Source organism: Toxotes jaculatrix, chromosome 7 (genome assembly GCF_017976425.1).
Source record: "Toxotes jaculatrix isolate fToxJac2 chromosome 7, fToxJac2.pri, whole genome shotgun sequence".
NCBI classification, from domain to species: Eukaryota; Metazoa; Chordata; class Actinopteri; family Toxotidae; genus Toxotes; species Toxotes jaculatrix.
This window is the reverse complement of record NC_054400.1, coordinates 9609169-9637125: the sequence shown is the minus strand read 5'-3', so window position 1 is coordinate 9637125 and position 27957 is coordinate 9609169. Positions and strand designations below refer to the sequence as shown.

The 27957-nt window shown below is 40.9% G+C and overlaps 1 protein-coding gene across 1 annotated transcript in view; it reads right to left on the bottom strand.

Annotated features, from left to right (window-relative positions):
• Positions 1-27957, bottom strand: part of fbxl17 (F-box and leucine-rich repeat protein 17) — a 199120-nt gene that overhangs the window by 127699 nt on the left and 43464 nt on the right. The window contains exon 7 of the mRNA XM_041042901.1: positions 6642-6749. Within this exon, the coding sequence (XP_040898835.1) occupies positions 6642-6749 (108 nt within the window). The remainder of the gene's footprint in view (positions 1-6641; positions 6750-27957) is intronic.

Sequence of the window (27957 nt, the reverse complement as noted above, 5' to 3'; positions counted from 1 at the left end):
CTGTGCTATTACTACATTTATTTACACAACGTCAAGCATCATGATGCCAAGCAGGAAGCTGAGGCCTGGTGGACACCATGCAGAGGGTATGATGTCATGCTTTGAACGCTGGCACAAAGCAGCATGAGTTCATGGCTGTTGCTGTCCATCAACCTCAGTGTCGCAGCTGACAAGCAGCTAGATGACATTTAAAAAGCACGGACAGAGCAAGCATTGTTTTAGTCATACATAGCGAACATGCTGGATTTGGAAAATATGAGCTGCTGTTTCACTGCTGTAGTAAATTTATAACCATTTCAAGATTTAGTATGTGAGTCTAGTCAATGAAATATAGGTCTTACTATGAGAAATGCATGTAGATCGACAAAAAAAAAAAAAAAAAAAACACGCATGCAAGCACTGTCCATGAAAAAGGAAGAAAACTGGCTTTTCAGTAAAGCTGAACGGCCGTCATGAGAAGAAACAAGTTTAAATCGTATAAACAAGGCAGGCGGAAGTTTAGACAGTCACTTTGAAGTAATATTCAAAGTCCTGAGCGAGAAGTCAAAGTCACAGGATGTTGTTGATGTGGCATTGTGGCCCTGACACATTTTGCTCAGCTGTCCGCATGTGTTGGAGCCGTTGTGCGACCGGATGAGGCGGGGGCGTAAAGGTGAGACGAATGGCAGCGGTGTCAGTAGGTGAATACGAGTGCGCACTCATGCATAGACGCTCTGTTTGTTTTTTCCATACTGGAGCATCCCAGACAGTTCAGTCAGACAGGAGAAAGCTGTGTCGAGACAATCCCTCTGCGGCAAGCCTAAATCACATGCACACCCCCCCGATTCCACACACACACATAACTCCATAAGCATTCTCTGAAAAACACACACACACACACACATATAAATACTGTACATACAGGCCTGTGCAGACAGAGTGATATGAATATTTGAAAAAGGACTGAGGCAAATACTGGAAAGGCCATGGGTCTGGTATCACAAATACATTGTCTGCATCGGTCATGGACCAGTGAACTGATGAGCGAGTGAGTGTATGTGTGTGTGGTTAACTTCTCTCTTTATCTGTCTTGTGCCCATCTACTGTCTATCACACATTTTCCCTCTCCTACCCCCCTTTTGCTCTCTCTCTCTCTCTTTATCCCTTTCAGTCGCTAATCCTGCATGTGTTGGTGTTGATAACAAACTCAGTGGCGAGGAAAGGCTCGAGGAGATAGAGAGCGTTGGTTTCTCTTCGGCGCACTAAGCCAAATGACCACATAGGCACACACACACGCATGTACGCACAAACCGATGTGACAGCACTGGATGACAGTCACAGCACAGCGACACTAGTTGGGCCAATAATGAGACATGATATCCCTCCCTCCAGAGGTCAAAAACCTCTCTATCTCTGTCTGTCTCTGGGTTAAAAGTCTTAGAGCCAAATGAATTATTCTTCAATTACTCTTGCAAGAGACACACATCATCCGCAGGCTCTTCTCTGCTCATTATATTCATAAATCCCCCAATCTCCTCCATACAGCAGTGAAGAAAATTATTACAATTTCGACTCATTTTGCGACCCCCACAACCCCATTACCTTTCTTCCTCCAAATCCCCTCTGTTCCTTCATTTCCCCTTTATCCTCTCTACCACCCCAGAGACACAATACACATGTACAAGTACACAGTCACACACACATTGTGTACATGAGGAAAAAGGTACACATAGATGTGAACACACACACACACATACATAAACACATACACACCCTCCTCTAGTTTGTGTTGGGGGTTATCAGTTTGACACAGGGCACTGTGATTATGTATTTTCTGTGCTCCAGTCAGGGGGAGGAGATAAGGGGCCAGCAGACTACAGCAAAGCCAGACACCACTCATCCTACATGGGGAGGGAGTGGTGGAGCGGTGGGTGTGAGAGTGACAGTAGGTGAAGACCTGTGTCTTAACCTTTTGTGTTTCACCACTTTAAAACCCCTGTTCTAACCTGTGGTCATGGTAATTTGTTTTTTTTTTTTAAAAGGAATACATAATATTGCTTTCTTTTTCTTGTTTTTCAGAGGTTGTGAGCCAAATCTGAACACAGGATCTTGTGAGAACATACAGCTCCGCTAAGCCACCAGGATGGATAGAACACATGATTCTGGTTATGAAATTAAATAGCTTCCCTGTCGTAAACCAGACTGTTTTATTTGCTCATAAACACACAGAAAGAACGAGGTACTGCCCACAGTCCCATTCTGTCAAATTTAGAGAGCATTTATCAAAGGTTCAAACTTTTCTGGAGAAGAACAACAAAACCACTGGAGCGGCACGGCTGAATTAATCTACAAGGCCCCAAATTAAGACCAGAAACATCCAAGTTCTGAACATCAGAGAGACAACACATAGCTATTATAGTCTCCAAATATACCTCTTTTCATGTCTGACACATTTTTCAACAGTCTCTCCATTTGTTATGTCTTTGGCCTCCTCTCTTTCTCCCGAGGGTGGGAACTTTCACACACACAAAAAAGGCATTTTGAGGCCCACAGTGTCTTAGGGCAGTGATAGGCTGATGTATAAGGAGGGGCATTGTGGGCAGGCATGACAAGCAAAGGGAAGCCATCAGTGGGACATCTAAGGCTGGGGGAATGAAGGCTCTCTGGCACCCAGAGCTGCTCTCAAACACTGGCTCTCTGAGAGAGCCGACCTTGGACTTAATCACTACCAGAAGAAAAGAGGACCACTTGACAGGAAGATGGAGAGACAGAGGGAGAGCGTGTGTGCAAGAGAGAGAGAGAGAAAGACTCACAGACAAAAACACACAAACCACAAGAGTAAAAGAGAGAGAAAAAAAAATAAAAATAAAGGATGACAACGACCAAAATCAGAAAGAGACTGAAAAGAGAAAGACACACAACAGGTAACAGGTCTCAAATCTGCTCAGAGAGTTGGATAATGGCTCTATTGGTGCTGCACATTTTTTCAAATCCAGCCAACAACAAAGTGTGACCGAGGCTGCCGGAGAAGCAGAAGGACTGCACAGAAAATACTGCATCTTATCCACTTCTGAACTACAAACAAATCAATTTCCTCAAAGACACAAATACACACACTCACATCTGATGAATGGGGGTTACACTCAAACTGTCCGACTGAAGCTTTCCACCCGTTTAATAACGCCCAGCGTGTATACATGCAACCAAACACATACACACACGCTAAAATAGATTGTGCTTCCACCTCTGGGGTTTGTCACGGGCTTGACTAAACCCTCTGAAACTGAATTAGGAGAATGATTAATCTCATACAGACCCCCACACACACAAACACATAAAAGTTCTCAAATTAGCTGCTGAGGGAGAGCGCCAAATCATTGAAAGCTCTGGGACACCCACAAAGCCTCCATCCCAAGGCGTTTTGTATCCATTACACAGCCTTGCGATGTGACAAGCCTCATCAATAAAAATATTATTAATGTCAAAAGCATAGAGCCAGCTTCAATCCAAAAACCAACCATAAATAAAAATTCACATTATAGCCCTGGCATAGCAACGCAAAAGACCACATCAGACATGCATGTGGCCCTTAAAATCATCACAGTTTTTGTTCTGACATTTGAAGCTAGATGCAAAGCTTGATTCTCAACCAGCAAGGAACGTGTTAGGAAGCTTGTTTTCGATTAGCAGGCTTTACACCCTCAGCCAGCAGAAATCTTGATTTTGCCTTTCAGCTGCTAACAAGACGATGATTTATCAAACAGTGCCTGGATACAAATATTGAGTTGTGTCGCACATCGCGTAGGAACCACACAGCTCCCGTAGGACTGAAACACTGCAAAGCCATTAGAGGAGCATAAATGCTACAGCTTTACAGTAACTCTACAGACCATCTGCACTGAACTCATCACCATGGGTGGCCTATTTCAACCATCAACTCACTTGATTAAGAAAATACGATTTCAATTGATTTCCTCATACCCTAATTTGTGAGAAGTCGGTATAAAAAAGACTCAATCTGAAATGAGTGTGTCATATGAGAGAAGTTAATAAAAGTAATGGATTTTCCCTTTTTTTTTCTGACACTAGCTGGATTGCAATTGAGGGGGTTGGGAAGATTATCAGAGAGACAGAGAGAAAGGGAGAGAAAAATTGAGGAAGAAAGGAAGTGGGAGGGAGAGTGTGATAATCGAACAAGAGAGGAGCGCTGCAGTCCTGGAATCGCATGCGGGTCCACGGAGTCATCAGAAATGCAACGATTCTAAACGCGAGAATATGATTTTCAGTCGACGCTGGATGGGACCAAGTGGGAACGAATGAGAGGAGGAATCAACTGCTAAACGAGATAATTACTGTGAGAGATTACAGAGACACAGGGAGGCAGGAGAGAGGGAGGACAGAAAGAGATGAATCACAGAAATGATGGCTAAAATGACAGGAACAAAGAGAGAGATGGTCTGAGTCTAAATCTGAACAGACAGACTGTGGTCAAAATGTTATCCTTGAAACATTTCCATCTCATCAGGATTCATAAATTACGATCAAACCAGTGCCAGAAACTTCAAATACCTTCAAAAAAGTATTTTAAGAGGTTATTTTGATTGGAGCTTCTTATCACCCCTTCTTATCACTGTACTTTAGCAGTCGATGTGAACGATGTAAAAAATAATCTTAATGCAAATCTGATTTGGACAGCAAGAAAGACCATCATTAAATTTTAGATTTCAAAAGATATTCCATCAGTGAAGGATGACTACAGGATTTAAGAGACCAATAGCAGTAGATAATTAAGAATTTAGAAAATCCAATAACAATATATCAGATGATCTTATTATGTAAACACAAACATTTTTGATCCTTTGAAGAATAAATTAACGCCCCCTGATAATGCTGTTTTTGCTGACCTCCAAGGATGTGACCAAGATGTTTACTGAATTGGACACTTTGCAGTTGGAAAATGAACTTGTATGTAATGGTAACATTGTTTTTCAACTACAAGGTTATTGTTATTTATCTGAAGACACAAAAACTGATATCAACTGATCAGCTATGAACTAATCTTGCAAATTCTCTTCTCAGCAGATTTACCAGTGTAGCACTTTGAGAAGGTATTAAAAATATTATCTTTGGAGAAATTGATCTTATCAAGGGACTCCTGAAGATTTGACAACCAGTCAAAAATGCAGGGGACCCCTCTTGACTGGCCTTCCTTTTGGGGTTAATTATATAATTTATTATAATGTAAGTGTGTGTAGTGTAGGAATGTCCTCTCTGCTGTGTTTTGTGTTCTGTTAATTTGGGTGGAAGTTAATTTTGACCTTAGAAACAATCTGAGTTGTCAGCCTCTGTTTCCAAGGTCAAGAATTGATATTCAATCTAAATGATAAAGGAAATGTTTTCAAGAAATCAAGATTTTTTTTTTTCTAATGAAAACTGTGGTTCTGAGTGTATCTCTGGTATCAGTCTTTTTGAAGCTTGCAACCTCAATCAAAATATGGGGGAAAAAAAGTTGAGACAACATTGCATCTTTAAAAAAAACAGAAATATTATCAGAATTATGAACTTGCCCGTCTGAACTTCTAAAACTTCACCTTGGTTAATACTGTAATAAATAATAATGAGGTGTGCTAGACTATGTGTGTGGGCAGATGAGTGTGCGTCCACCTCCAGGTATGCTAATGCTGTTATGACTGGCTGGCTTCATTACTGTCTGTCTACAATACCATGGCCAAGGTCAGTGGAGGCTGCAGAGATGATAGGGGGGCCAAAACCATGAGCACAAATTAATCTGCTGTTCAATCTAATAATGCGGCATGGCATTGGGTGTCTAAGTCCTATTAACACAACTGTAATTGCATTTGAGGAGAAATGGGCGCATGCAAGTCCACAAGGGTACATTCACACTCACATGTACCCCCAAGCACATCAAACACAAATCGAACTGTATTACACAAGCACACTTTGGTGTGGACCTACCACACATGCACACCTGCACGCACGCACGCACGCGTGCGCACACACACACACACACACATTCTAGATGGATGTTGTGTTGGGAAAAGAAAATAAATGAGAAGGAAAAACAAGGTGCAGTTTGTCCTGACGAATTTAGTTCAAGCAATCACTGTGTGAGTGCATGTGTGTCCATGTTTATATGGCATGGAACATCTTTAACCACGGAGCCCTGCTCATTAGCATGGTAATATCCAAACAGCAGGGTGTAGTCAGAACAGCAGCGTATTATTAGGATTCATCTCATTAGGCTTTCATGAGATTTAAAAGTTAACACAAAATAACTTCAGAACTAAGTCTGAGATAAAACACACAGCGAGGTCCTGAGTTTACTCTACGAAAGTTAAATTTCCCCTCTGGAGACAATGCATGGCCTGCAGCAACACAGAGAGCTGGCCTACAGTAACAGGATTAGACCAAAAAAACTTTGTCACACTAAAACTTCTGCTGACATTTACTGATGCAAGTAATTACTTCAAAAAGGTTAAGCTGTTGACTGAAATTAACCTTCTTTCAACTGTGCTGCAGGAAGTACGGTATCTGCAGTTTTACTGTAAGTAAACACACAACATGAGTTCCTATAATAGATCACGACAGAGGATTCAAGGCAAACTGTGATGATGCAAATCAAAGATTTGTGTGATACTTACCGCAGTAAGATGGATGACTCCCTGAGAGGTCACAGGGCACCCCATGAAACCAACAAACTGCAGCTCAGGACAATGCTCTGCAACAGCCTGCACAGACCGATCAGTGACCTGGACAATAGAACAGAACAGAACAGAACAGAATAGAATAGAATAGAACAGAATAGCAGGGGGAAGAGAAAAGAGAGTTTACATTAGTATCCCAGGTAAGAAACTACATTATCTTGACAGCAATAATTGCAGACATTATTTCTGGTTCAAAGAAAGAGTTGTATTTAATTCATTTACTCCATACACATAGATTATGTTTCGTTCATTCACATTTCCAGGATCAACATATGATATTCATGGTGAAAAGACATCTGGAGGACTTATTTTTTTCTTTACTTTGCACTGGGGAACGCTGAACTTGCCAGTGATTTTAGCAAATAATTCTAGTAAGAGTATTTTTCAAAGCTAGTGTGTGGAGACAGGTGCTGTCAGATTCGAGCCTAAATGTCTGCTCCATCTGTGCAGAGGGTCGGGTGTGTTTTGTGTTTGCGGAACAGCAGAGAAAGGGAGCGAGAGAAGGAGGATCACAGAAGGAGAGGAGGAGGAGGAGGAGGAGGAGGATAACCGACAAAACAGCTAAAAGTGTGTGTCTGCCAAGTGGCGTGGGCGTCGCCTTATGATGGATGGACCGTTCCCCATCATTCACCCATCCGTCTACTAACAGCTCATAATGGATCAGAGATCAATAGGGAAGCAGAACATTTCCACCAGCTTCCACTGTCGTCATCAATAGGGGTATTGATAGCTACTTCACCTCCCTCACCACACTCAACACTGCAACAATATGTGGGAGATTGTTTATCCTCTCTGTAGGCTTGCTCAGTGCTTCCTCAAACTCTTCATCAATCACAAAGGAAAAACAAGATGAGAAGAGGAGAGAGAGGACAGAGAATTGACTCTACACTGTAATTAACTGGGAAAACAAAGAAAAACAAACATCAAAGAACATTAGGGAACAAAAATCTTTTTTTTTTTTAGGTATCCCTGTCCAGATTTTCGAAGTTGTTTTATTAAACTCCCAAAAAGCAAGTCAGGCAAAAATACATTTAAATATATGCAAGAGCACATCAGCTAGTGATGGATACGTACAAACACACAAACTTTCCCTTATCAACTTAAACATATTTGAAAAGTCTGTCAAAGAGCACTTAGACTGAAATCTAAGTCTGACATGTTTTGAAAAGTAAATGAAAAGTACGCCTGAATTTTAATGTGTAATATGAAATACTCAGTGGAGCAACATTTGCAACAACAAGAAACACTTAAAAAGACTGGAGCTTAAGAAGGCAGCATAATACACTGGCATAGTTGTTTCCTTAAGACAGATTTACTGTACAAAAGACATTTGAAATAAATTTTCAGTTATTTTAGTGGTAGAAAAAGTAAAGGAAACTCAGCATCTTAAATTTGAAATTACATACAATACCTGCATCAACTGCTACAAATGTATTTTAACGGCTCCTCAGGTTAATAAAGATTGAGCCAAAGAAACAGCAGGGAAAAGCTTTGCCATCTCCTTATTCATTCTAATGCAAACTGGTGATTCTGGACAATCTTAGTCATAATGCAGGAAGGTTTCCAAATAGTATATCAACCACTGCTTCTCCTGAGGCACTGTCTTTACTGCACAATTGACAAGATAATTAATTGGCCAGTTAGACTGCAAAGAGTGGTGACTTGCCGATGGAGATGTAGTATTGAGCTGAACAGCAATAGAGCACGGTTACAGATAGGAAGTGAACGCAGCAAGACACATCCTTAAAACTGTAATAGCTGCTTAACCATTGTTTTATAATCTATGGTCTTAGCTTTTTGGTGGCAGATGGTTTGGTGGTATGGTGGTTTGATTTCCTACACAGAGGCAGGAACCAAGTAAAAAAAAAAAAAAAACACACAAGTATAATTACCCATATCATTTACTTAAGAACACTTCAAGATTGTAATGTGTAAATCTGTATAAATCTTAGAACAGGTGGGATGAAGGTGGACAGAGGGTGGACGCTAGTAAGCCACGAGCTGAATGCACAAACTTTACTGTACTTGTCCATATACCTTTCATTCTCTTAATGTCATCATACATGCATACCCTTAGACTTGATCACACCTCTGTCACTCTGATTTTGCCTCACCGTCTCTCTCTTCCTCCCTGTCTCACTATGTCCCCTCCCCTTTCCAGGCCTACCTTAAAGGTTACTCAGTCAAGGCAGAGGAAGATGGAAAACCCAGAGAGACAGCAAGGGGAAAGAGCAGTCACAAAAAGAGAGAACAAGGTGTCCATTTATCTTTCACCAAGTCACATACAGTATGGCTTATCTGGGTAAAACACCTCCTATAACTCCAGTGAAGTTCAAAGGTACGTCTCACCTTATCAGTGAGGAGCCAAAGTGCTTGTAAAGCGCAAAATGGTTCATAAAGGACTCTGACTGCAGAAGATTTCCAGTCACAGGTGAGTTGTGGAAATAAGTTCTGAGGTTATAATTCAACAATGAACACGATGATTCAGAAGGTTCCTTCTGACCTAACTACTGCATGAAATTTGGACCAAATACTTTGGGTTAGTGCTATTAGCCTGCCTTACTGTGGCAGAAAAAAAACTTAAACTTAAAGGAAATGCTTCAACAAAAACTGAAGAGATTGCGATGAAATTTGGTAAACGCTTTTATGTTCCCCTCAGGATGAATTTTAATCACTTTGGTCATCCTCTTACTTCTCATCCAGTGCCCCCATTAAGTCAAATTTTTAATTTGTTCTATAGTTTGGTTTATGACCACACGTTAGCAAGACAACAAGCTATACTAAGGTGGATAAACATGGTAAACATACCTGCTAAATATCAGAATGTCACTGAGAGCATGGCAGGACAAAAGAAAAGAATTACACCCAACTGACCAAAACAGAACATTTTATCCATAGTTATATGCAAAAGTTGTAGGACTTTACTATGCTCAATAGCTCTGTATAGAACTTTTCAGAGCGATCAATAACTGGATGCACCTTAAAATTCTACGCCTCAGGTTTGGACCTACCACACTACCCATCACTACTTGCTGCAGTCAGAAAAGATTAACTGAACAAGAGTCAACGCTCCCACTCGGAGACACTGATGCATATGGAACCTGCAGCGCCAGGTGGAGATAGGGGGAGAGCAGAGCAGAGTTGTCTTTTTGAGTATAAAACTTGAAGAAAAAAAAAAAAAAGGCTCCAGAAGGACCAGTCTGGGCTGAGCAGCTGGCAGGTGAAGTGAGCTGGCCAGAGGTCCCCCAACATGGTCTCTGCCAAAAAACCATCAAGGAAAACATTTTCAGGTTGACTACCAGCAAAATCAAAAAGCTACACACTGCCGTGATCCTTAAATCACAATCATCTGCGAGAGAAGCAAACGAATCACAGCAGAGGCCACCTCCAGACTGTCTTTTATACCAGTGTTTGTGCTGAAGGAGTGTGCAGTTGAGTGCGTGTGTGCACTTGTGTGTGAAAGCAGAAGAGACAAAACGAAAGAGAGCAGGTTACACATCTACAGTAACTCTCAGCAGGTGAGAAGGGAGACAGAGGAGAAAAAAGTAAAATCCCAGCAGAGCAGAACAGGCCAGGAGGGCATGTACCGTATCAGATTAAGCCTGTGTATGTGTGTGTGTCCGTGTATGAGTAAGACCATATGGGTTTGTAGCTAAGATTTGTCTCCAACCCGCAAACACAAAAACCCGTCCCAAATTTCTCTTTGCTTCCCCCTCTTCCCCCTCAACCTTTCATGGACTTTGATTTAAAAACATGAAAAGAGCCATGGCAGAGCTTTGGAAAAGAAGTGGCTAGCCAAGAGAGGCCTTAAAGCCTTTTAGAAGGGATCTGGTTTAATGGTCTCTGGGTGAAGGAGGTAAGGAAAGCAGAAAAAAAAATAGTGGGCTGGAATGGTGGAAATGCTGCAGTCATAAAGATAGCCTTTGTGTGTTTGTGTGTGTGCTTTAAAGAGCTGGAAGGTAACTGTTGAGAGTGCTGTGGTAGCAAAAAGGGGCAGTGCTATATGTGAGTGTGTGGTTTTTGTCTGGCGGTCTGTTCTTTTAAAACGCTGGGGCAGCACCCAGGGGCCACTTCTCATCCAATAAGGGCATTTAAGCTTGTCAATATCGTCTATCATACGACTCGTTTGACTCCATCAAACACACAAGCAAAAGAGATGGAAACTGAGAGAAACCAGAGCAGATTGCTGTTCATCCCTTTCATACCTTACTCTGAAGTTTTCTCCCTGCCTCCCACTAAAGTTCTACTTCACTCCATCATTTGAAACTAGCCGATTCTCACCGAGAAAAACTACACAGCAAGAATACTCCCTCCTGTTCTTCCTTTCTTTTAGTTTTTCCTTTGTGCATATTTGACACACTCACAAGTTAAGTTTAGGGAGTGTGTGAAGGGCAGGCACTCTGTCATTTGTCTATGTTAGAAACTCTGGTAATGATACACAACCACACATAGCCACTCACACGAAAACTGATTCATCCCACCCATGCACATAATAAAAAATATACTTAGTTGCCTAAAAAGTAAAAGGTAGCAGAAGTTTAAACTCGTTCTCTCATTGCCAGCTGGCGCTAGACCTCTCATCCAGCTGTGCCTGGAAGGTGACCGGCCAGAAACCTCAGAGACAGAGTGGAGAAATGTTATGTTTCACTGTTTGCCAGAAACTGTGCAATTGTCACTCAAACAAGAGTTGGCAGCGTCACTAGAAATTTACCAAATGTTCAACAACATGGTGAATTTTGACATCTGGACCAAGGAAAGGATGCAGCCATGGGCACGTTTAGACAGCAAAGATCATTTATTTATGTGGGAAGCCTTCTCAGTTCTCTGTTGAGCCTTCTCAAAGTCTAAGAACAAACTCATCGAAATGCAGTTATTGGTGACTGCACAGACTTCCTTTCAGTCTCAAACGCAGCGAGCAGACAGACCAAAAACAGCCCTGCTTTAAAACAGCGTAATGTGCAGCTTTGGCAGGGGCCTGTTGCTTCAGGTAACGGTGGCACAATGAAATACTGTCCAGATAGTCTCATTTTAGCTACAGGTCCCTAAGTTTTAGGTGGAGGTGTTCACCAGAAAACCTACCTAAACCCGATGTACAAAAATACATTTTTGTTAAGAAAGTTATCGCAGTGGCAATCATGTGCTTTAATGTTTGGATGATGTTGCATTGGAATTTTGCATTTTTTTTTGCCGGAGCTCTCTGCAAAAAGCTGTGGTCTCATTTAAATGAATGAGGGGGCTGTGTCTTTTCACGCCATACTGTTGTCTTGTCTGAACACAGACAAGTTTGAGGCTGCTAATTAGTGTCTAATTGTAAGACAAGTGGAACTAACAGTGATGGTGGTTGGAGTTCTGATCCAGCTATGGCATTCAGAGGAAAATGCCTATCAAGCCCGTTGGGCAAAGCAAAGCAGATATAAGGCCTGATTAAGCCACAGAGTTTCTGCTTCCTGGTTTGGACCAATTCGAAACAAAGTTCTATAGACTACTATTACCAAGTGACTAAGATGCCAAAACTCGTAAAAAAAAAAAAAAAAAAAACCTCAATAAAAGGCCGCTGAATATCTGAATAATGTCTCTGTGAAAGCTCTCTGTTACTGACACACTCCGTATTTTAATTTTACAGATTTCCAATATTGCCCATAAAAAAGGACGTCAACTACAGGCCTGTGAGGTACAAATTGAAGTGGGACAATTTTCATCAAAGTTCTGTTCTTTCCAAGGTAATCATTTCCTCCATAAATACTCTCTTATGGGTGATACTGCAGTGGGTTTATCACACCCTCAGAACACACACATACGCAAACAAACACACACAAACATGCACACACAAACAACACAAAGCTAGGTGCATATACACAAACTCATGCGCATGCGCGCGCACACAAACACACACACCCCCCAAACTTCGTCTCTTTTTAAAGAGCTCAGATGAGCTGTATTGACACGAAGGACTGGTGATCTGGCAAAAATCTAATGAATACTTATCATCCTCCGTAATATCCGATGCCTGGAGACAAAAGCAACATGGAAAGTCATAAAGTTTTACTACAGCGAGGGAGAGTCTCTTTACTGTGCTGATGAGCAGGCACTGTGGGCTAAGTGCAGGGTGGTTCGCTCTGAGCTGTGCATGTGTATTGATCTGCAACTAAAGCTTTAGCAAAACCGGTTCACATTGAAGTCTGCAGAGAAACAAAGATATGTACATGCTTTTCCACATACAGACACGAAAACATTCGCACACGCATACAAAAAGACGCATGCAGAACACACCCAGGCCAAGCACACAGTTGAGTCTAGACAGACGTGAGGCTCCTGGTCTCCAGCTATCCAGTGTGATGTTTTCCTTGGCTAAACAGAGGGACCAGTCATATTTATGAGATGTGATGAGACAGGAACACAGGATGGATCACAGTGAGAGACAAGGGAAAACTAGAGGGGGAGGAGGAAGGCGAGAAAAAGTAGGGGATGAAGGGGAATGAGAGATTTGCAATCTTTTTATGTTAACATAATGTAGCTTCTAGTCCTCAGTGTCTGGCTTTGGCAAGCTTGACTGCTTCTTTCATGCCTGTAAATCCTGTCTGAATATGGATGTGACAGACAGGCAATGAGAAAGATGGAGAGGTGGTATGACAGGCCAAACAAGCCGTGTGTGTGTGTGTGTGTGTGTGTGTGTGTGTGTGTGTGTGTGTGTGTGTGTACGGGAGTACATGAATATGAGAGCAATCTGATCTTATTAGAGGCCTGACGGGACGGGGAGTTGTGATGAGAGCCCTGAAACACTACCATCTAATCAATCAGTCTAATTAACCAAGCTTTATGAACACTGGGCCAAGCTGAGAAAGAATCCGCAGACACACAGATTAATAATGATTACTGAATACACTACAACACATTCTATTAACAATCCATCTTCATGCTTATCCAGCGGCTTTGCATAAGAAGTCACTTCACCGTCAGTTGCAGGAAATCCTCTGAAACATATTAGAGGTTCTTCTGTCTCCATCAAGTTTTCAAAGTAAATGAAATAATATTCTGAAGAATTCATTTTTATTTAGTGAAGCGTGAAGTTTTGAAAGTGACTCAGTGTGTCAATTTTATAATATAGCGGTGCTATATTCATGTGTAAAGGGGTCTTTAAGCATTATAACTTCATATGCAGATATGGCAGACATGATAAAACCCCTCAGTGGTAAAGTTTTCATTTTTGTTTATGCTCAAACTTAAAGTGAAAGACAGGTCAGGCTTCTTTTAGACGCCCACTCACACCCTCACAGAAGAGTCCAAGTGTGGAAGTCAAAACAGGTCACAACAGAAGGATAGGCAGTAGTGCATGCTTGTGTGTGTGCATGTGTGTGTGCTGTCAAGGCCTCACATCAAGCAGACCTTTAACTACCACCACGGGTCTGCGTGTGTGTGTGGTGTTACCGTGACCTGCTGCTGGGCAACACCGGGCAGCAACTGTCAGCAATGACATAACCACTCCCTGACCACTTGACTACCCACAGTGCTACTCTTTGGACAGGCTACATTTTCTTTGCGTAAACACAAAGCATCTGTGACTCCCTCTCTCTTTCTCTCTCTGAGGGTTTAGTGTAAGCAGCCAAAACATCTGCCACACTCTCACCATCTTTTTGCCTTTCTAAACCTTTGCCCCGTTCGTTATCTTGAGCTGGAAATTGTAAGAGAAAGCAGAGCACAGTCAGAAGCCCAGTGTGTGTCAGACAAAGCAAGCAGAAGGCCACGTTCTCACACTACTAACACAAACAAACAACTCACTAGGGGAAAGCAGAGGCAAATCGAATGCTGTATTTAGTGAGAAACATGATTCAAGTGGTGTCTTTGTAAAAACAGTTCTCTCAAGCAATAACCTTCCTGTAAAGAAACAGGGTCATAATTTTAGCTTTGTGTTAAGTCAAATTTTTGGAGAATTGTCACTAAAACTGAAAGAGCCTATTGATCAACAGAAAATTAACTACTTGATAATCATTAAATTGTTTGAGTCAATTGTTTTAAAGCAAAAACAACCAACATTTGCAGTTTCTGCCATGTTGGTCACACAAAACAACCACTTTTGATATGTAACCTTGGGATCCTGGGGAAAGGGCATTTTTTTAAAATGTTTTTCTGACATTTTATGCACAAAATTATTAATTGATAATGTAAATAACTATTAGTCACAGCCCTAGTTGTAATGTTTTACAGATGGTTGACATTTAAAATGGAGCAACAGACATTTCATTTCTTCTCATCTGATTAAAATCACCATCTGGAGACACTGGTGGCAGAGTCAAATATGGTTTTAAGTAGTGCTGAAACATTTTTCATTTTTTAACACAACTCATCAAAATATAAATCAGCACATGTATTTTGTCAGTGATGAAATACATAATTGTTACTTGCAACCCTTGTTTAAACATGGACTAAAGCAAAGTAATGACTTCCAGTCTGACTGAGTAGGAGTATGCTCATCCACTTTCAACAGCTACCGCCTAGCCTGAGATTCTTCACATCTCTCCACTGTACACTGTGACAAAAAGGGCCATAAAATTATGTGAAAAGCACACTGTATATTTTTCAAAAATCGAAGCTGGCTCTGAAAGATGACTATGTTTGAAAAATGAAACTCCCTGGATCAATAGGTCCACTTTTCTCCAGCTGTGGCCATCTCAGACACACTTGGAAAAAAAAAAAATCCATGAGAAACTTGCCCTGTGCTTTTCACATATCTCGTGAAAGAAGTAAATGCTACCTTCTTAGCAGCAATAATTCCAAAGCCTGAACAAAGAAAGCATTTTATGCATTTTTATCAGAAATCAATTAATGTGCTATCTCCACATATGCACAGCACACACCTCTCTCCCTCACACACTTGTCAAGCCATCTTGTCTTGCTCTATCGATGTCAGCAGCCTTGATGATGCCAGGGAGGACTGAAATCTGCATGGGTGATCGCCAAAGTGATTGATCGCCTCACTCGTCTGCACGCTCCACTCTCAACTGAAAATTACCTGTCATTTATTCAGTGGCTTAAGCCCTCAGTTCCCTCAAGAGTTTCACACACTGTCTTTTATCATAAAGTGGCTGTGTGCATGTGTAATTGTACATATGTGTGTTTGTGTGGGCAGGGGGTGAGTGCTGACTTCTGGAGACCCCCACATAGCAGCTTCCATGAGATGAAGAAGAGGTTTTGTTCCCGGCCTCTTTCCCTAAGGATCAATAGTGCTTTGTTGCGTGTCAGATGGAAATCAGAAGCTACTGTGGAGGAAGCCAAAAGACATGCTTTACTCCTTTAAATGCACAGTCATTACACCACATTGTCAAAACCCTCCATGGGTTCTCTTGAGGTTTCAAATCCCAGTGTGATCTTTTCCCAAGCAACATATCAATAGCTCTTCGTTGCATGTCGGACGGAAATCAGAAGTTACAGAGGAGGAAGCCATAAGACACATTTTACTCCTTTAAATGCAAAGTGGTAGCTGTCATTACGCCGCACTGTCAAAGCCCTTGAAGACCTCTCTTGAGTTTTCAAATCCCAGAGTGTTCTTTTTTTTTTTTTTTTTGCAAAGCATATTCACTGAATTGCTCATCCTCAATGTCAACTTGCCATATTAGTCCTACGGCTCTGTGCTTTACAGTGAGAGGCCTCGATGAAAGTGTGCGAGGAAAGTGCAGGCTACTTTCGCTGCTGTGATGGTCCATGTTACAATGAAACATCTCAGAAAAGCAAAAGAAAAGTTCAGCAGTAAGCACGGTACAGTAAGAGTTCATCCTTTAAAAGAAGCACAGAAAGGTTGAACTCAATAACCATCTTGTGAAACAACTGCAAAATACACCATTTCATAACTAAAACAAACAAGTCCCTATTCTTTTCACCCTCTTTCAGGGAAGCCAGAGAAAATGTATTATTGGAAATGCTACTTCTAAACCCATTTACGAGAGCAAGCCATCAATTTTCAAACTTGCCCTTCAGCTTGTGTTGCTTGACAACACAATATGCCACACACCCACCCACACACACACACACACATACACACACACAAAACATTTGCTTACACTCGTCAACTGTTAAAAGCTAGGCTGACTTTTGAAGATGTTTTTAGCACATTTCAGTGGACATGTCTAATTTTTTATTTGGAAGGAGGAAATCTATAAATGAATGCGCTGTGTCAAAAAGCTTTGGTTTGGAAAAAAGAATTAATAAATAACCCATCTGCAATTTAACTTGCGATAAAGACAATTATTTGCTCAAGTTTCTAACTAGGCATGTTAATGGGTACCTTTAATTACACATTAGCATTCTGGTTTTAATCATTTTCGGGATACAACATTTGTATAAACCATAGAGGAACCTTGTTATTCATATTCCAGTTTCCATGATTTAATCCAGATTTCAGATGACATTAGCATAATCAGGGTTTATGGCCAAAAACATCTGGACCTTTGACCTCTGACCACCAAATTCGAAGCAGTCATCTTTGAGTCCAAGTGGACTTTTGTGCCACATGTAATGAATTTCCCTCCAGGTGTTCCTCCACATCTATTTCACAGCGCCAGCAGCCAGATGAGAAGAAGCTTCGTGGCTTACAGGTGGTCTGCCTCTTTCACAAAGAACTGGAAGCCACCAAGAGAGGCTTGGTCTGCACAGCTCTGAACCTCTCAACCCCTTTCTGTTCCCCTACTAACTGCCCAGGGCAATCTATCAGGATGGACCTTAAATTGACTTTTAACACTTTGAGCTTTACTTAGAGATCAGTTTTATGTCTCATGCTAATGATGAAAAATGGGACTTAAAGAGGCCAATTTGACCATGGACCTGGACCAGAATGGCAGGCTACTATGGCGACGCACCTATTGATGCCTGGCGTTACAGCTATGGCTCATATTGGATTGTTCTGTTCAGCAGTCTATGGAGGGAACTGCCACCTCTTCTTCTTATCGACACAGTACTGAAGGTCTGGAACGGGAGCTGGCAGCGGCTGAGAGAATCACAAGACCAGCAACAAACAACTTCAGTGCTCTCTCTCAGGGAAACAGCGGTTTTCAGAACCTTTGAGTTTCTTTGAGATGACATTGATCTTGTTGGTGGATCTTTGATGTTAATCCTTGCTAAATAAGCCATTCAGCAAATATGATAAAACCCCTGGTGGTGTGTGTGAATGTGAGAAAGCGTTTCTGAAGAGAATATATGCAACTATGCAAAAAAAAAAAGGAAAATCAAGCCCCGAGCCTCCATGTATTACATTTTTAATCTCTATCTTAATCTTTAAATTCAGCATGGCCTTGCTGTGGGTTATCTACCATATCTGTCTAATCATGACATAATTTGTGTAGGTGAAATTTGTATTTTCTTAAACAAAATCATTTTCATTTTCTTAAGCAAACAATACTGCTGTAACTAGAAACCCGGCTACACATATATCTAGCAACGAAGTCGAGTTTCTCCGGCATAAACTTTGCTGTGTAAAGTTTCTGCTTTAAATCACCTACTCACCTTAAGAAAAACTGGCTTCTTGTTCACATAATACTTAAGAAATCGGGCCACAGCATAAACCATACAATAACCAGTTTATTTAAAACATTCATCATTTGTGTCATGATGAAATGCCAAAAAAACATGAAACTGAAAATATGTGTAGGTGTGGACAAATTGATTCCAGAGATCAGTTTCTCAGCACTTTAAGAAATGTCTGTTTCAAATGGCTGGTTTTATCGAAACACAATCTAACGCACTGTTGAGCAAGATCATTTATTCTGAACTTCCTGAATGCTTTTCCACTTTTGTTTTGCTAGTGAGCTATCAGCTGGTCCTCTTTCTCTTAATTTTACCATGAACTAAGTTCACTTCACTGAGGAGGCACCTCCACTGCTCTAACTGCATGTAGATCTAGACTAAACTGGCCTCTTGTCACACCTTCTGCAAGCCGTGCCCGATGAAAAAGCATGAATGTTGGAATGAGCTCTCAGTCACAATGGAACGCTTCCAGATTAACAGGATGATCAGAGAAAGATCAGGCACACTGAGACAGCTGGAGCAGAGACAGGAGGGGAAGCGAAAGAGACCAAAGGGAAACACTTTTCCTGAACACACGCAGCTTTTCTATGAAAAAGACGACAGGTCGATACGTCTGGTATGTGCAAAAGGGGGAAAGAGAGCCAAGAGGCCATTCCTTCAAACAACTTTAGCTTTACGTTTGATAATTTTCATCATTGTTCATTAATTTTCTAGATGTTTAAACAATTGTTTATTTTAATAAATCCAACAGTAAAATTGTGATCTTTCTTAGCTGAAACCATCTGCCAACAATTTCCCATGAAGCAAATCCTTACAGCTGATTTTGTTTTGGTCTTCTATGGGGGGATGGACATATTTTAGGCTTGTACCTCTTTAGGCACCCTGACCCGATCTGAACTGTTTTCAGTACTATAGTAGGCATCCACAGTCCTTCTACAACAAAACTCCACACTGAATTCCCTCCACCTTGTCAATGTCACAGTAGGCCAGAAAGACCCAGGGCTGGCCTGGGGGTAGCGGCCTCCTCTGCCCTCATGGCCACCGGGCATGCAGCCTCTGCCTGCTAGGGCTTTATGATTAGAGCTGGAGGAGTGGAGTGGAGACAGCTGACATCCTAAATGCACCCCACATCCACATACACAAGCATATCCAGGGTGTTCTGTTATGCAGATGATGGCCAGGTAGGTGACAGTGCCCAGGGCAGTGAAATTAGAAAGTTGTTACATGTTATCGGCCTGTGCAGAGCTCATTCACAAGGCATTATTCATACCGATGGTATGAGTAGTGACAGGGACAGATATATGCTGTCAGAGAAGTGGAGGTATGATTCAAACAGTGGATGGAGAGGCTCCATACATTTTAAAAGTAATGCAGCCTCTAACCAAGAGTCTTCCACAGAAGCAGAATGTAAAGGAATCCTTGTATCCTGCGGCAATTTATTCTCTTACAGTTCTCACTAGAAAACAGCTTCTTTTTTTTTTCTTTTTTTTTTCTTTTTTTTTTAGGACCAACTCCTAAAAACTCAACTAGTAACTGCTACAAAAATATTTATTCACATGACCCCTTTGTCTTAACAAACCATTGTTGTGACATGAATTTAATGTGTGGGAAAAAAAATACTTAATTTCAACAATTATTACAACAATAATCATTTCTATGGCAAATTCTGTGATCTGATCACAGCCACTGATCATGTTCCCACTGGTTAATACAAACTTTAAACCAAATCAATGCAGACTGTTTGGTAAAACAGATGTTTCACTGGTGATTATCCAGTGAAACATCTGTTAAACCAACTTCAACCTGATGCCTCACCTGCAGTGCAGCAGTGAGCGTGTTACACACTCACAACTGATTTTGACTGGTTGCGATATTTGCCTCCAAGTTACAAAAACTCAGAAGGTTTTCTTTTCACCCAGTGTTCTGCTCTCACTGATCTCTACCAGCCCCCCCCCCCCCCCCCCATCTCCCTCTCTCTCTGTCTCTCTCTGTCCCTCTCTGCTCTCACTATAAAACACTGCAGGAAACCCTGAAATTATTGGCTGGATTAAGATGGATTTCTAGTATGTTGGTTTGGAAGAGCTGCTACAAACAGATTCAAAACACAAGGTCAAGTGAGAGAACAAAAGAGCAAGGGAAGTAATAATAGAAAGCACAGGGTGTACTATATGATAACAAGAATTTATAATACAAAACAAAGGCAGGGACATGGTATCAGTGGCTCCAAATGTGTTCATATTGAAAGCTACGTGGCCAAGCACTCTCCTTATTTTTCTACATAATAAGCTGTAGACAAGTAGGCCATTATCTTTCCCATTACTGTTCAACTGGACAATTAATGTCCAGGAGTTTAACGGGGACCCGACCCATTAACATGGCTAATAGCTATAGAAGTCCACAGTGTGTTTGTGCATGCATGTGTGAGACTGACTGACAGTGAGAGAGAGAGAGAGAGAGAGAGAGAGAGAGAGAGACATCAGTGGTAAGCTAATTAGCTAAACACTATCACAGATGGCTAAGGGGTCACTGTTAAACCTTTATTCACTGCCATATTACCCACGTCAGTGCTAATTCTACAGGAGCTAGGTCATACGCAGCATGGCTTGCATAATAAATGTGCCTATAACAAGGCCTGGGGTTTCAGCAAACCTCAGCCTGACCAGTGGAAAAATGGAAAACTGACATTTTGTGCTGTCTTCTGATTTAGACTGCCCAGTCGCCAGGTCCACAGGCTTTCTGTGAAGGTTGTTAGAGAAGCATTGTTTCCCCTGGGTGCCATGGGGTGCAACGCAAGAGAAGGGTGGAGGGAAAGCCCAAGAGTTTGGAATGAAAATAGAGTAAAAAAGAAAAAAAAAATAGAGAGAGAGAGAGAGAAAGCAATGAGAAGGACAGTACGGGCAAAAAAAAAAGCTGCAGTAGTGAAGCCATGGACTCGTCTAGACAGTAACACATAACATGAGCAAGAGGCCTCGTTGATGCTCTGGCACACAAAGTTAAGTGTTTCTTTCAACTCTTCTATAGGCACAAACACTTGTTCAGATACTTCATTACAACAAGAGAGCTTCACCCTGTCTCCTTGTACAAGAGATGAGAGCAATCACTGGTAGATGTATGCTAATTTTTGGCCAAGAGCTTTCATTGCAGGACAGAACATATCAAGTACAGATTAGTCCATCTCACCCACATATATGAGCAACCACCCACACACACTCACACACATATATCCAGTGAGTTACGTCACATGTGAGTATTGTGAGAAATCTGATGCCTCTAACTGTTGAAACCAAAGGGTGCTCGTATGTTGTTCGGAGCCCAGCACGGAAATACCAGTGTGGCTCCCCAGGGGATTTGTTGCGAATCTAAGACATAAAAGTCAAGACATCTCCACTGGGGGAAAACACTCTGCCTTAAAACACACACACGTTGGCTGTCAACCAGCTTGTGGCTACTGAAGTAATAAACACACAAACAAAAATGAGAATGTTGTGAGAAGAAAAAGAAATAAAATAGCGCTAGACCAGGGTTGACTCTAGAATTCATGGTTGTGCTTCAAGCCATTTAAAGAAAGCACAGTTTCAAGTAACCTGTGGACAGAGGACAGAGCGTTGCTGGAAAGACTCTTTGATGAATGAGTCTAGGTTAATTCTTTGCTATTAATTAATCAATCACTGCAACAGTGGGAGAGAAAACTGCAGTTTTTTTTAGTTTTCTGCCATGAATTTCCCCCTGAGGTTACAGAAAAAGTCATTAACATTAGTGATTAATGTTACACTCTGTGACTTTACTCAAATTTAAGGATACTTTTCCTTATTTGGAGTAGTTGATCAGGAAATTAAAAAAAATTAAACCTCAACAGTGGCAGTAAAAATACTGAAAACAACCATTAAATATAGTTTTAAGAGACATTTTCTTTTTACTACTGTGACCACACTGCAGGCTAGTGGCACACTCAGAAGCAGCTTATTCACAGTATCATATTGAAAGAACAACAGTACAGCTCCAGAGCTTGACATCAGCATTTATACACCCTGTGTGTGTGTGTGTGTGTGTGTGTGTGTGTGTGTGTGTGTGTCTGAGTATGAGACCACACGTGTGAGCTATCATGTGAACACAAGGGCAAAAATAAAGACTAACACCCATTTCAACCTGCTTCACGGGTTTCCCTCTGTTAGGTCCTGCTAATGATAAAGGAAAGCAGAGGGAGGGATAAAAGAGTGGCACATTTACAGGCAGCATTAGAGGGATGCATAAAAATCTGATATTATGGGATGGCCTGCTGCAGAGTCAGCTCAGCGGGGGTTGACACAGAGATGTGCTATCTTAGGCAATCTTTGTGATATGGTAGGAGGAATGGAGACACAGCGAGTCCTTGGTGCATTAGGAGGGTGCTCAGAGATATACAGTATCAGACACACACATAAATACAGTATCACATAAACAAATACACACACACTCAGTAGTCTTTTACCATCAGCAGCAAATCATTAGATCGTCAGTATTTCAAAACTATAGCACCTCTGTTATTTCTTTGGAGATAATCAGTGTGTCACAATCTCAAATATAAAACACTGCTGAAACGATTTGACATTTAATCAATTAGTAAACTGTCAGAACATTAATAGAGATACATTCTTATTGCCATTTAAGTCATTTATCAAACATTTGGTGGCTTCACTTTCTCATTTTTCTTTCCAGCTTTTTTTCACTGGACAAAATAAAAAACCTGAAGACTTCACCTTAGACAATGGAAAATTGAGGTTTTACACAGTAAATAAAAATATATATTAACAGATTAATAAAATAATAAAAAACAAAGTGAAGCATTTGAGGCCAAAAGGAAGAGAAAAGAGACAGAATGCTGTAAATGTATTATTAACAAGCATTCCCTGCTGATTGTGGTATCAACATGCAACATGCGCGCACACGCACGCGCACACACAAATTCAAGACAAAGCCCGGGCCTGCGTTTTGCATGGGCAGAAAGCTTAAGCAGTCTGTACAGACTGAAACAGAGTCCTGAAACATCAAACAGCCACACACATTGTGCTGTCTCCCACATCAACTATTTTACTGAGGCAACCCCTTTGAGAGCCAAAGAGCCGGGGCATGCTGGGTATTGCCCTCAGGGAAAGACAGGCATCCAGGAATTGAACAAATGAATCGGAGCACCCAGTGATGAGCAAGCAGACAGCAGAGGTCAGCCTCCTCCAGTGGCCACTGATTCACAATCTCATCCCTGTCCAACACTATTACGGCCATCACAGACGAGCAACATCTAGAGGCAACGTGCTGTTGATGGGCAACTCTGACAGCAGTTCTACTCACTGGTAGTTTTAACTTTATATTAGTATTTTCTTTAAATACATTGCTCACACTGATTTGTTTACACTATATGAACTGGTACAAAACATTCCAAATATTGTTTGACAGAAAAACTGGAATGAAATGTCCTCCACATTTCACACAGGTATATCAAGGATCAAGGAACTTTAATTGTCATACCAGTACATTTACGTGTTATGGCACAAATAGTTAGTACTCAGGTCCCAGTTTAAGCCATCAAGAGAAAGATGTGAACAAGAGTGAAATATAAACATAAGGGCAATAAATATAAACATTAGAGCTGATGTTTACATTTATTGCCCTTGTGTTTATATTTCACTCTTGTTCACATCTTTCTCTTGATGGCTTAAACTGGGAGCCATCAAGAGAAAGATGTATATGATGTGGTCCAACCAAAGCTGGATTTTTTAGGCAAATACCAATAAAGATATGAGCTTAAAAATATATATACTGATATAAACATTACATTTATTCTAAAGATATTTTAATAAAGGTCCCTTCTCCCCGATTAATAAAACCGTAGAAAAGATGTAGTAAGCACATTTTACAGTTGAAAATGTAACTTTTTTTTTTTTAATTTACCAAGATGATGATATGTTACATCCTAGGGATCAATAAAGAGTTTAGATTGTCTTTTATCGCTTTTTTTGTTGTATTTGGATCAAATATTTGTGTTGTTGTAAAGCACCAGCATTAAATTCCCATTAATTTATAATGTCACAATAAGAATGGCTGTGTTAAGAGAAGGGATGTGCTCTTCAACAACAAGATGAGTCAAAAAGCACTGAATAGAAAACTAAGAGAAATACTGAAGAGACGAGACAACAGACTTTTGAACTGGGATATTAAAGGTAATATTAGAGAAAGGAAAAGATTTCTGTGGTGGTGTTTCACCTAGAGGGGAACATGTGGAGCAGAACCAAGCAAAACGCTGATACAGGTGTTTAGTCCGCTACTAAGGTGTCCAATGAGACTCTAAAGTATGGCAGTGTCCTGAGGAGTGTTGCTGCAATAAACCTCCCAAGGGATACAAATCTTTGACCCAAAACATAAAACACTGCAGAGTCTAATTCTATCCCATCACTAATGAGAAATAATGAGCAGTAGTCAAGGCCTTATCTGTAGTCCATTCTCTGCAGATGCTTTAGGGAAAAGGCCGAGTGAAATTAAATGAAATGTAAATTAATTCTATTGAGAGAAACCTGGACACAGTGTAAGTTTGGAAAAAAAAAAAAACATCCAACCCCAAATTTTATTGACCTGAAGGCAACTACTGTACAAACCACCTGCTGATTTATATTTTCCTGTTCATTTACATTAAACCACCATCTTCGCAGCCTTTGCTTAAAAAACAGATGCTATGTTTGTCCTACAACCTTAATTTCACACCCTGTTTCCTCCTTATTAGGGCCCTTCTGGGGCTTCTAACCTCCTAATCACCATGGTAACAGGACAGACAGTGACACAGCCTCGGTCCCTCACCAGGTGTTGAGCTGATCAGAGGGGAAAAAAAAAAAAAAAAAGCAGAGAAGGAGGGAAATGAGAGGAGGGCAAAAGTATGAATTATCAATGTGCTGCGAGCAAATGGAAAATGATTATTTCATGGTGATTGTCTGATGTCTGATTCTGAATTGTAATAATAAATTATTAATTCTCTCAATGGGATGAATATTGGATGAATGAAACAGAACCCGTAGTTGAGGTGATTTGAGAGAGGGAATATGTAGGAAGGTCACAGGTCATTCACAGCCGGAAACAAGGATACTACATCTAAATGCATACCAAAAATCAATTTGAAGAATAGATTATTACATATTTTATGCAATGAATATAAATCTAATAATGAACAGACACTTTCAATCTTTGTAAAGAGAATTAAGCTTAAAAACAACTTCATTCCAACTCCCGAACATGAGAATTATTGGGGCAGAAAGACTCCTTGAGTTTAGTGGACCAGATGAATAACCTTGAAAAGCAGCCCAGGCCATATCACTGGGGTTTTTACTGCTAATTACAGACATCGCTGAGAGCAAAGCATAACTCAAAATGCCTCTGTGACACACAGGCACATGCAAAAATGCATGCGGGAACACAACGCACACCTCATACAGTACTCTCATGTGCTTTTCACCTAAAAAAAAAAAAACACTCCTCTCCACTTTCCACACACCGTTCCTGGATAATGGATGTTCAATTTTCTTTAACAAAAAAAAAAAAAGTTCCAATGAGAAAGGGAGGATTTTATAAAGATTAAAAGCCTTTTAGTGTTACTTCTGCTTGAGTTGCTTCAACAATCAAATCTCTGCTGAGCAGATGGCCAGGTAACAGTCTGTGACATGGGGGAAAGAAAAAGTATCAGGGGAGGGTTAAGGGTTGTGAGGCAGATGACGCACCAACAAGCCAATTCCTCACTCATGTTTTCATCTGTCTTTATTGCCAGTCGAGCAAATTGGAGTGCACTATATTGTTATTGAGGACAGACAGAGAAACGCATACGGGTGAGAGAAGTTAAAGAGAGACAGATGAGAGAGGGAGAAAAAAAACAAGACAATGATAAAACAGAAAGAAACAGTTTGTAATAGGCTGAAAGAGACCAAGAGAAAGACAGAGAGAGAGAGAGAGAGAGAGAGAGAAAAAAGACAATTCTATGACAAAGACAAAGAGAATAAAGAAACCAGACCAGTGATCTGGGAAATACGTGGGCCATTTCAGGGTCAACCCCTGGATAAAAATGACAAAAGCAACCCTGAGATAAAGCTCACAGTTCAGAACAGGAAGTGTGAGGGTTCAAGGCTTCGAAGATCATTCAGGCCACAGTGAATATTAACCACATGTTCTAGGGTGCCCTGTATTTTGTATAACAATTCCTCTGAATTTGTACATTCTTAGCATAGAAATTACCGACATGCAATTGATGTATTTAGCAATAAATACAGTGGCTTTCATTCTACTGAAAACAAATTCAAAACTAAATCACTCAGGAGAATATTTACAGAATCTTATCTAAAAACTTCTGTGTGAAAGTAGCTGCAAAATGCGCTACATTTTAATATTTGTGAATCGTGCTCACACTGGACATACCGTCCAGAAGTGCAGCAGAGGACAGAGGAGCACACAGCATATTAAGAGTAAGATACAGCAGCTTTATTTTGATGAGCTGCTCCATAGCTGGAGAGTTAATCTCCCCAGCTATGGTTGGCCAGGACAGGTCTACTATTTTTATACCACAGCATAAAGTTTCTCCTTGTCCGCTGTGAGAGCTACAAACCCACAGAGGAAGATGTGCTATCACACCTGACAAGAGAAGGAGTCAACGTAGAGTACCCAGGACGTGCTAATCAAGGAAACAAGTCTGGTAAAATCCAGCTTTTTTTTTGGAGCGGTGACCGACACCAGCATTAGAAAATAGGACACTGGCATATTGTTTATCCAGACGAGCGACTGTTGTGACGCTTTTCAGACACTGCCAGTGTGTTGTTTTGGACTTAAGCAGGTGCACAACATCATTTCAATCTAATCATAAATAAAGACTTTTTTTCCCTCCTTAGAAACACATTTCACCTTGTAGAAAATATAGGTGAAATGTAGGACATCAGTGAGGTCCCTCTAGCTACAGGTTACCCAAAAAATAAAATAAAAATATATAGGAGTTTCATGAGGGAGGCTTGGCACTCTGGGAAATGGACTTAACTTCCCCCATAGTTGAAATTATCCTTATTATCCCATGGCGCTCCATGGTTGGAGCCACGTGTTGTCCACCGTGTTTAAAACTGAACATTGCGCTTTAAACTGACCACAGGTTCTGGGTTACAGTGTTTTATGTGCAAACTTGTCTCACGTATAGCCAGCAAGCATCAGCATATTGTATTATTTCTTGGTCAAACGGTTAAAGGAGAGGGAGAGACAAAAAGACAGAAAACCTGACCAAGGACAGTAAGGGAAAGAGAGGGAGAACAATCAGAGAAGGAGAAGTAGTTAGAAGGAAAACAGCCAGAAAAAAATAAAAATGAAATGGACAGAAAGAAAGAAAGACTTGCAAAAGAAACAGAAAGAGGAGCAAAACAAGGAGAAATTACCGTGTAGGAGTAATCAGTGGCTAAAAGCTTCCCCCCCGCTGAAGTGCTTTTGGGAAAAAGGCCGAATAGCAGGAATAAAGGGATGTGAAAAATTAGCAGCACTGGGACCGTGTGACAGCCGAGGCTGAGAAAGCAGAGCGAAGCTGATGAACAGAAGAGCGGAAAGGGAAGGAGAGGAGGGAAAAAATGAGTGAGTGATTGAAACGGAGTGAGAGGGTAAAAGTGAGGGAGAGAGAAAATGAGCTTCAAGAACTCCAAGGGGGCTTTCTGTCCATTTCTGCATCATTCTGTCCTATTAGTACTACTCTTCCGGCTGTCCAAAC